This window comes from Tachysurus fulvidraco, chromosome 10 (assembly GCF_022655615.1).
Source record: "Tachysurus fulvidraco isolate hzauxx_2018 chromosome 10, HZAU_PFXX_2.0, whole genome shotgun sequence".
NCBI lineage: Eukaryota > Metazoa > Chordata > Actinopteri > Siluriformes > Bagridae > Tachysurus > Tachysurus fulvidraco.
In genome coordinates, this window is record NC_062527.1 from 17,636,787 (window position 1) to 17,648,359 (window position 11,573).

Here is an 11,573-nt window from a genome sequence, read left to right on the forward strand (position 1 = left end):
CAAGCCAGTATATAGGAAGACATATTTGTGTAAGTGTGTGTGGGTGTTTGTGTGTGTTTGCAGTTTATTTTACTTTATTCCATTTATGCTATAACAAACCTTGGCACAGACAACTGCTCCATTGAGACATTGTTTTTGTCATTTTGCCATTGTCAGTTAAATCTGAAAAATCTTTGGAAGTCTGAGAATAGACGTTTTTCTGACCTAATATCCTGAAGCTTTTTTAATCTCTGATTTTTAGTCTCTGATTTGATTACCTTTGAGTCTCTAGCTAAAGAATTTGCATAAATAAATGTGATCTGCTACAAAAGCCATCCTCATTTCAGATTAGAAATCTAGACTAACTAAAATAAAGCCATTTTGAATAAATTTATTGGCTCCCCTGCAAAAATTTTATATTGGTCTGTGAAATACTGTGCCATGCCTGTATCTGGGCTGTATATGTTCAAGGTAACAAATAAATGAAACATACCTGCCTTCACCTGTATCTTAAAAATCAACTCATTAAAGCATCAAGGCATTTTAAAAACCTGAGTGCATGTGCATGTGCAGTCCATACTGTAACTGTTCGTGCTTTAAAGGTTTAGGCATTTGTGTTTGTTCTCATAGCAGACTGCTAACTAGAGTCTAACAGTGTACATTAGTAATTCTTGTTTCTTATCCTCTAGAAAAATCAGACTTATCTGCAGACAGCTGCAGACACTAACACACTCCTATATCCTTGAGGAATGTTTTTGTAAGTATTATGCAATAAGCATTATGAATCTATATGCCTCTGTAAGCCCTTTCTGTAAGATATAATCTACTTTTAAACAAGGGTAACATTCCAAAAAGTCTCAGTCTAGGTCAAAGGAAGTGGATCAGGAAGTTACACCCTCATCCAGTTTGCAGGCCCATGGACCAAAATTATGCTTGCTTATAGTGAAGCAGCACATGTACATGGGGAGGTGTTATTATTCAATATTATTTGCAATATATGCTAGGATGAAGACAATAATTTCTAGTGGATTAAATTCCAGAGGCAAATAAACATGACTATGTAATGTTCATTAAACAGTAAACATTTTGTTTCTGTGATTCAATGAACAAAAACTTTGGTCAAAAATAAACAAAAAAAAAAAATTATTTCCCGGTTTTCACTTTGCCGTCTCTGTTTTTATGTTTCTGTGCGTCAATGTATATTCTATTTTATTCATATGTCAGTAAAATAAAAATATTTTTATTAAGCAATGACTAATTTAGAGCAGACAGTGATGGACAACTACTAAAGTAATATGTTTATCGGACTTAAAGGTGGGGTGTACGATGTTAGAGAAATGCTTCAGAAAACTGAGTCAGGCCGAAAAACAAAACAAACGTGTAGCCAATTAGCAGAAAGGGGTGTGTCTTGTCAATTTGCTATGGAGAGAGTGTTCAGTGCACATGTGTGACATTAGCAGAAAGCGATTGAAACATTGACATGGCAGATAAAAATGAAAAGCGAAAAAAAAAAGCTAACGTTAAGGCAAGAAGCAGGACCCGTGTTAATATAGGATCAGCTTTCCAGAGAGAACTGAACGTCTTCCGTGTGAAACGGAGCTAAACCTTTCACGGTATAACACACACAAACAAAAACACATTTGTATTACCATAGTATTACTCATTGAGTTCATTTATTGATAAAAATATTCCCTCGATCAGCTGCCCAGATAGTTCCGCCATAATACTTGTCTGGGTTACGTATGTATGTGTGGGGCGGAGCTATCAAAACAGGGGTGACACCCATTTGGGTTAGGGGCGTGTTTGGTTTGATGATTTCAAATGTCAACATTGTACACCCCACCTTTAAATCTTTAGGCTATTTGTGTATTAAATGTGTTGCTTTAGATATTGTGCTGATATGAACAAACGGATTTCATTTTTATGCGTTGACATTTCTGGAATCAAATACCCTTCTGGACAATATAAAAATAGAGATATTTAAGTTGTTAAAGATATCAAAACTGAATCAACCCTTTTAAGTGAATATTGGGAAACAACTTGCAGTTCTGGAGAGTCGTTTTTGATAATTGGGCAATTGAATGCAGAGTCCATGGAGCAGCATTACAAAGAGCTGGCAATGCATCTTCAAACCACTGAGCCTTGTTTGTGTGTATGCATTTGGGTAGCAACAGAATCTAGTCTCTCATGCTTAGTGGTAATACTCAGCTGGGAAAAAAATGTGGAATAACAAGCTCCATAGAGAGAAGGACAAGTGAAAAACATGCATTAAAATGTACATGGGATATTAAGTCTGGAATCATTTTTAATAAAATCATAGCATAGAAACCTGAGTGTGTGGTCGCTTTTTAAGTGTTCATGCTCAAAATTCCATGTTATATCATATGATGTTGCAATGGTTTGTTGCACTGTGGTATGTATCAAACAATGTAAGAATAAAAATAAGGTTTCTATTGTTTTATACAAAAATCGTAACTTTGGTATAATAATAAATAACAATATGGTGTGATGTGACCATGTGCCAATGTGTATAAACAAAACAAAGACAAAAAATGTGATGTCATATTACCAAGAAGTCATCTTCTGTCCTTCCTTCAGACCTTCATGTAGCAGAACAAATAAAGCTGCCTTTATTTAGGGTTTACTCAGCATCTTGACAAAATAAAAAGAAAGCTCTTGATTGAACACAATTCCAAAAAGCCATGCTCCAAAATATAGTGGACAACCTTTCCAGAAGTGTGAAGCTTATTATAAGAGCAAAGAAGAACCAACTCCATATCAAGGTCAATGGTTTTGGAGTAGGATGTACAGCACAATTGGATGTGATGGGTTTATATAGTTTATTTATATAGTATATCTGATGGAAGTGACTAAAACACATAATATGCAATCAAATTAACTACCAAGATAGTGTATGCATCTATGCACTCAAAGAACTTTATTAGTAACAAGTACTTTATTTATAGTACTTTATTAATACAGGGCCTTCTTTGCTCTCAGATCAGCCTCAATCCTTCAGTCATGGATTTCATACAATGTTGGAAGCATTGCTTTGAATCATTTGAATGTTTAATCAATTCAAATCATAATTGTGGTTTATTCAAATCATGGTGGTTTTCCAGACATAAATAAGACATAATTTGTTTATGCACACCTTTTATCTTTACTCATTTACTGTACAAGCCTGTGGGTTTGAAATGATAGCCTAAATTCAGCCCAAGGACATGAATAGAATACATTGCTATCTGATGCTGTGATTCCTTTTAATTGATTCGATTATTCGGGGGGATTTAGTATTAAACTGAGCATTCGTTTGTCACGATAGAGTTACCTCTATCTAGAATGACATCTCAAAATATTGTGCAGGTTCAAACTTCATCCTGTACAATAGCCAAACATTTGCTGGATCAATTAACACAGTCAAAATCTCACACTGTTAAAATGTCATAAGTGAACTGTTTTAATCTGTATTATTTACATAAAAGGCAAGTTTTTGTGTTACCTTTTATTTTTAGTTTTGCATGCATTATTGTTTACAGATTCACTGTCACTGTGAACTTGCACATTTTCTTTTTGCTTTCAGGCATACCAGAGTGATTTGACTTGCGTGAGCTGCCTCACTTATCGTCACTGACGTCATTAATGCCACATGTGCTTGTCTACAAAGGCTGTAAAAGGCTTTAAAATACCAAAAACTATTGCAAATTGTTCAGTCAAAAATAAAAATATATTAAAACTTTTTCACTATCTGTGGTTTAGTTTCAGCTCAGTATGAAAAAAGTCTGTCCAATCTCGCAACGCTAGATTTTAGACACTGGAAGTCAGATAAAATTTATAAAATAACTGGTTATAATTAGGGAATGTGGTAGCCTAGTGGTTAAGGTAATGTGCTACCAATTGGAAGGTTGTGAGTTCAGTCCCCAGGCACCAAGCTACCATGGCTGGACTTCTGAGCAAGGCCCTTAACCCTCAATAACTCAGTTGTTTAAAATGAGATAAAAATACAAGATGCTCTAGATAAAGTCAAATAAATGTTTACAAAAGTGAAATGAAAACCTTCACAAAAGTGGTGAAGGTTGCTGCTAATAACTTTACTGAATGATCCTGTTTAAGTAAATTGAATCGTGCACTACTTTCGTGTGAGCAAACTACAATTTTGATTTATACAATAACCATAACTTAGTAATAAAAAAAAAAAAAAATTACCAAAAATGTATTGGTGCCAACATTGCAACAAATATTACAATAAAGTCCACGTGATAACAAAGAATCAAAGCAAATCGTTTGATTGATTCATGCTGAAGATTCGATTCATTTGTTCGTTCGCCGTTGAATCTTCAAGTTCAGAGAAGTTAAGGCTAAAGTGCAGCTTTTACGATGGTTCGGTATTGAGGTGCAATAAACAGTTAATTTCTGATAAAATGAGGTAAACTACTGCAATATGATATAGCACCGAGCACTTTGTAAAGTGAAACCGGTTCTTCGAGTCACCTATACACTACACATCCGGGCAAAAACAGCCAGATTAGCATGACTCATCAAAAACTGTGAGCGGGTATAAAACAGAAGAGCTCAACTCCCTCTGTGCAGATCACTTCTACACACACAGGCTACAAACACAGCAATAAACCAGCATTGATCAACAAACAGTAAGTAGTTTAATTTAGATAAATGTGTATCACTGTTGTTTTGTCTGCTCTCTAGTGTATTGCTAGTTTAAATCCAGACTTTTATATCCGTATTCACGGTGGAACTACAGTCAAAAAACAAAATTTGACACCAAAATACTAGTGCAAATGTTTATGGTGCAAATCTTAGTATGCATACATATATAGACATATATACATACACACACACACACGCGCGCGCGCGCTCGCGTATATGCATGTGTGTGTGTGTGTGCGCGTGTGCGCAACGTTTGCAAGTAAACGAATAAATAAAAAGAGAACAAAAAGAGAAAATCCTAGCAACCTGTCAATTTCCTGTTGCTATTTTGTTGATTTTCTTCATTGTGATTGGTCTAAATGTCTTGTATGTTGTTGTGTAAGGTGCATTATGCATCCCATAATAGTCCCCTCAGTTGGTCTCCTCTGAGACATTGTGACCGTTGTGACGATGATATAGTTTCTAGCGTCTGTGTATTAGTCTCAAGTGTCCATTATTGTTTCATTAAGAACCTAGCAACAAAAGAGTGCAGTTGATGATAACAGCCGTGAGCAATGCAGTACAACAGTTTAGTTTTCATGTTAACATTTGTAGTGATTACTGAAAACTGCCACCCAGTTTCCTCATCCATGCATGATGTTAATGTACTGCATTCATTTAACAGTGCATTCCTATTTATTCAATATTTAAATGCATTTATTTAGAAGATGCAGCTGCGTTGTAGAATTAAAATGAACAGCTTTAAATATTGTAAGAACACAAAAATAAATAAATAAGAAAGTAAGGACAAAAGTTCTCTTGGCTCAGAGCCATGTTAGGCAACATGCAGGCAGCATTGAAACACAGCTTCAGCCAAACAGGTTTGGGCAAACGCCATAAAGAAAAGGCCTGAAAAAGTAATGTTGGATGTGACATTGCCCTGAGCCACATGTTAATGCTTTCATTTAATTTAAATAATGCTTTATCCCCTGTCAGAGTTACTGTGCTTTAAATAACTGTTTACATTTTTATAATTAACAACCCTGAATTAAGTTAGACTTTAACGATCAACAAAATGTTTGGTGAGCATTAATAGACTCGTACCATCATATAACAATCCCAAAAACATCATTATGCACAATTATGATGTAATGGTGCTACTGTTTGAAATTGATGTACAAATATTTAACTCACTTTATTCTATTTTTTTCCCCTACACAGTGCCACCCTACACCATCACATACTTTGCAGTGAGAGGTGCGTGACAATCTTTTACTTAATCTCTACAGTCTTATGACTTGGTCCTGACCCTTCGGGTCTTTCTGAACAAAATGCCTCATAGTCTTTCTTCCTGTCATATGCCTTAGTCGGGAATGTACATGTGATTTCAAATAGTTTTATGATTACAAGTGCTCCCTGAATATGAAGTAAATGTTTAAACTTTGTCTAAATATTTGTATTAAAAAAAGCAGATGCAGTAATGACTCTGCAAGAATTATTTGATTTGGCTGCAAAGTAAACCAAACAAACAAAGGGAGTTCTACAGTACATTACTGATTGACATTTCTAGTGTTCACCCTTCCAGAGTTCATCACGGTTGACCGATCAAACACAGTTTTAAAGCTGTGTGGCTTAAATTGGGGACAAAGGTTGATTTGGATATGAAACACGCAAGAAAGAGTAGCAGATTCGCCTTTATAACACTAATTCACCCCTTTTTATTTTGTAGTGATCATAAAGTAGTTCAGAAATATAAATAAGTGAAAGAGATTTATTAACAATGGTTTAGCGATGATCACCATACATCTCATAATAAATGATTTCATGTTAGCTTGTGCTTAAAGCAGATATACTATATGATTGCCATAGTAAGCATTCAAAGCAAAGCTTTTGATGTTGTGCTGTGTGCTTCACCAGGACGATGTGGTGCTCTTCGTATCATGCTGTCTGACCTGGGTCAAGAGTGGAAGGAAGTTGTGGTGAGCTTCGACGAGTGGATGAAGGGGGACCTGAAGAAAACCTGTGTGAGTGTCCTGTTTAAGGCCAATGCTGTTACACATATGCATTTTTAATTTACCTGTCCCCTGTTTATCCATCAAACCTGGCCAAATAATATACAATATTAATATAATAATATATCTGAAAATGTAAAAGTAGGTAATACATTAGTATAAATACATCTTAAAACTAACAATTTAATTACTACTTGTTTTGATATTTTATAGGTTTTTGGACAGTTGCCCAAGTTGCAGGATGGTGATTTAGTTTTGTTCCAGTCGAACACCTTTTTGAGGCATGTGGGACGCAAACATGGTAATTAATAGTCACGTCAGTTCAAAATGTATGTAGAGCACACAGATTAATCCAGAACACTTGTATCTGGGGCAACATCACGGTAGTTTTGGATGTGGTTCTGCCCTGAGATTTCTGTGATTAGTTTATTCATTTACAAAACAATTTAAACCTGCTTAATGAAGTGTTTTCATAACCTGGTCTCACAAATTATAACGAAGACATGAATGAGAAATTCCATATGTATTCATATTATAGCAAGCAGGCCAAGCTACGTTCTACACTACCGTTTAAAAGTTTGGGATCAATTGGAAATTTTTGTTTTCCAAATTCTTTAAAACCCTATGTACAAACAATCACATCAAGAAACAGGTTAACATTAATTAAATACTCCAGAAATAAGAACTAGGTCTCCATGACTAGACTTTCTTTTATTGGAAAAAAGAAATTTCTAGCATTAACTAAAATGGGCTGATCCGAATCACTCAGGCGCACTCGGTTACCACACAACATAACATACACAACAGCAGAGTATGATACTAGGATTACAGTTATTTTGTGATCAGTCCATTCTCTACAGTGACTGTCATTAAGAGATCATTTGGAAAGGAACAAGGGCTTCATAGTAAAACCTTTCACCTTTAAATCCCTTTCCGCTTACATGTGCAGGTGCATACGGGAAGAATGACAACGAAGCCGCCCTGATCGACATGTTCAATGACGCCGTTGAAGATCTTCGTACTAAATACTTGAAAATGATCTACCAGGAATATGTAAGTGATTGTTAGCTCGATATTCAGACACAATAGAATACAAAACTTTACACATGCCGCAAATATACCACAACATTCAACATATTTTCATTGCTAATATTAGTTAAGATAGCTAGCTATATTCTCCAGTTAACATTTCAGTCAGGCTAAAGGCAATATTTGCATATTAGGCCATGATAAGGTTTAATCATGTATGATGATTCAGAACACAAACTAAGCAAAACTACATTTACTGAATCATTAATCAAAGAATTTGACACACACTGGTATGAAGAAGTGACGTTGGGGCTGATTTGTTTCTAGCCCAGACTTTAGGTCCAGTTGTGTCACGTGATCACAGGACATGAAACAACTGTCACTATTCAGGATTACACAGATATCTAGACAATCCCTGAACTACATTTGCACATTATTTTTTTCTGTGTTCCCCAGGAGACTGGCAAAGAGGCATACATCAAGGGCCTCCCAGACCACCTCTCTAAGTTTGAAGCTGTTCTGGAGAAGAAAAAAAGTGGTTACCTTGTTGGTGACTCGGTGAGTGTGTGTGTATATATCCACAGTACTTTTACTCTCCTTGCCCTACATGTTATGTAGATTTTCACCTTATATAAACCATCATTTGTATGGTTTAGTTCTCACTCTGGTGTTTTTCTGCTCTTCACAGATGTCCTTTGCAGACTACAGTCTCTTTGAAGTGTTGCTGAACCACCAGGTACTGAGCCCCACCTGTCTGGACTCCTTCCCTGCCCTGAAAGGCTTCGTGTCGAGGATGTCCAGCCGTCCCAAAATCAAGGCTTATCTCGACTCTGATGCCTACAAGAGCCTGCCTATCAATGGCAATGGCAAACAGTAAAGGGGCTGAGCATTAGTTTTGAATGTAAACACTTTCACGCTCAGTCTAACTCTCCACCACAAGACTGTTTCACTGTTTAGCACAGCTTTCCATTTTCTGTTTGTGAAACAAGTTTTTTAATATCTAATATTTGGTGCTTTTTTTTGTTTGTTTATTGAAAGTACTTTCTGAACCAAGACCTAAGCACTGTTTCATTTGTTATTCTAGGTTGACTTAACTTTGTCCTGTACCTTTTAAATAACAAATTAATAAATGCTTTTGTAAGTGCATTGTTATTTTCTGAATCATTTATTTAAAAAAAATAAAGTTACAAATAAGGACATTAATTAGAACATTAATTTTGGTAACCCTAACAATTCAATTCCTTTTCAATTTTTATTTGTACAAATTTTTATTTGTATAGCACTTTTAACAATGGACATTGTCTCAAAGCAGCTGTGCTTCTTTACTAACAGCAAAAGAATTTGAGAGAGATAGTCTCTCAAACATCTGGTAAACTACCTTCTGTCATTTTAACCAAATGTCACCTTCCCCTAAAATTTCTAAATATTTGCTCCTAAAACACAAAATATTTGTCCCCAATCACCCCAAAGGTTTAAAGTGTTTTCATACTCATTTTTCATAAAATTTAATTTTATTTTTTTGTTCTTTCAGAGCTATTTCCACTAAGTATCTAAAAGCAGTGCCCCTAAAATATACGTGCAATTAGTTTAACTATGCTTTCAGTTGGATTAACCGAAGTAGGGTCTATATATATATATATATATATATATAGACTATATATAATATATATATTATATATAATCTCTTCAAATTCAAATTTATTTGTATAGCACTTTTAACAATTCCTATTGTCTCAAAGCAGCTTCACAGAGGTTTGAAAACAGAAGAAAGAGGGAATAAATAAATTTATAAATATGTTTCTAATGAACAAGCCAGAGGCAACGGTGGCAAGGAAAAACTCAGAGAGGACATGAAGAAACCTTGAGAGGAACCAGGCTCAGAAGGGAACCCATCCTCATTTGGGTGACACTGGACAGTAAACAATGTCCTTTCTACAACAGTTTATAATAGTGCAAACGAGAGCTCCTAAGGAACTAATGGGTTAGCGCATCTTGACATCACACCCTCCTTCTTAAGTGTCAGACAGATCAAAATAAAAGCGAATGCGATCATCCATGATGCTGCGCTTTTGCTGCGTCTAGAACATGTTCTGCAGAGATCATGAGAAAATAGTCATTAACACAACAAAAGAACTTTTATGTCGAAATAACGAGAAACTTAAAGTTGTCATCACGACTAAACAAGTCCCTCTTCGGACTTCCTATGTATATGTCACAAACATATAGGCTGCTTCTTCTAGTAAACTTTCTGACTTTCTGCTGCCACCTGCTGATTTCCTACATGCATGGCACATTTTCTTCAAGATTCACTAGAGCAGAGGTTCTCAACCCTGGTCATTTTAGAAATGGACAGCAGGTAATCCAGTACCAGGGCTGGAATACAGTATTGGGCTTTGTGTTGTGTAATGTAAAACTTCTATCTTTAAAATAACTTGATGTGTTGGGCTACTTAACAGAAGGTTGTTAGTTCAAATCCCAGGTCCACCAAGCATCTACTACTGGGCCCTTGAGCAAGGCCCTTATTCATAAATTGCTTAGTTGTATAAAAATGAGATAAATGTTCAAAGTAAGTTGCTCTGGATGAGGTTGTCTACCAAATGATCAGTAATTAAATAAAAATGACTGCACTGAAACCAGTTTTATACTTGGGATTGAGTTAGCTATGGATGTGATGTAAACACAAATAAAATGGGTTCATTTAAAATTGAAAGAAAACATCCATCAGCCCAACACCAAAATATTCCTTGGTTACCCATTTTTAATCACAGCCCATCTTCAAAAGCAACAACTCAACAAAGACTGCATTTTTGAAACGCTTCAGTTTTCATACTTCTGAATCGATCAGCAGTTCATGACACGATAAAACAGATCATCCAAGATATTAAACGCAATTCAATTCCATTTATTTGTATTGTGTTTAAACAGTTCATGCCTCAAAGCAGCTTTACAGAAGTATAGAAACAGAATACAATTTTGAAAGTTTTAAAGTTTGGCAATGAAAAACTCCCTGAACTGATATGATTACGAAACCTTGAGAGGAACCAGACTCAGAAGCTAACCTCATCCTCATTTGGATGACACTGGACAGAAAATAATGTAAATGTAAATAATGTCCTTTCTACAACAGTTTGTGGTTGAGTGGAATTAACCAACCAGGAGCTCTTGAGGAACTAACAGGTCAGTTACCTAACCACTTCTTACATCACAACCAGCTCACTAGTCAGCCATCCAGTTACAAGTCTACGACTACCATTGCCACACTGAGGTACAGAAAACGTGTTCTAATCAGATACAGTCAGAAAAAGGATCGAACACTATTCATTTTTTAATATTACCAGAAAGGTTCACAGGAAATCCTGTTGTTGTTGTTTTTCCTTTCATATGGAAATCATGGTCAATATATATATATATTGAAAAAAAAGAAAAAGAAAAGATGAATCAAACTTAACTCCAAAATAACTTAATCACCGAGATACATGATGTGTTGTGGTGGATGTCCTTGACAAACTGGTAAAAAAAAAAAAAAAACAACATAGGCCCACCCAGGTGCATTCTGGGCAGCCACAACTGAACCCCTTTTATCCCCTAGGTGCGCATGGCCTAACAATAACAAAAGAAATGGTAACCAATGCAAAAGAAGAATACTAAGAAAAGTAAACATTCTAATTAACATAAATTAAGAAAATTCAAAAAAATAAACTACTTCACAAATAAACTACATTTTAACATTACACAAACAAAAATAGCTCCTACAGTAACTGCTTGGTCACAGTAGCAATGATTTTAAATTAGACTGATAATTTGTTTAGAATTTGGGAAATAGAACTATCAAAAAAAAAAAGAAGAAGAAGAAGAAAAAAAATCGTGAGAGCGCGAATTAAAAACAGTCTCTAATCTATTTATAAACTG

General features: G+C 35.3%; 1 protein-coding gene across 1 annotated transcript; it reads left to right on the top strand.

The window, feature by feature from the left end:
• The first annotated feature begins 4,487 nt into the window (after positions 1 to 4,487).
• LOC113654973 (glutathione S-transferase P) lies at positions 4,488 to 8,810 on the top strand. Its single transcript, XM_027165275.2, has 7 exons — positions 4,488 to 4,628; positions 5,845 to 5,880; positions 6,541 to 6,647; positions 6,849 to 6,936; positions 7,585 to 7,688; positions 8,121 to 8,222; positions 8,353 to 8,810. Coding segments are annotated over exons 1-7 (627 nt in total). The 5' UTR covers positions 4,488 to 4,627; the 3' UTR covers positions 8,542 to 8,810.
• The last annotated feature ends 2,763 nt before the right edge of the window (positions 8,811 to 11,573 follow it).

What these genes read in the sequence shown, in the direction of transcription:
- LOC113654973 (XM_027165275.2), top strand. An exon ending in CACATACTTTGCAGTGAGAG is followed by an intron (nt 5,881 to 6,540) that starts GTGCGTGACAAT and finishes GTGCTTCACCAG; the next exon opens with GACGATGTGGTGCTCTTCGT. An exon ending in AAATGATCTACCAGGAATAT is followed by an intron (nt 7,689 to 8,120) that starts GTAAGTGATTGT and finishes TGTGTTCCCCAG; the next exon opens with GAGACTGGCAAAGAGGCATA.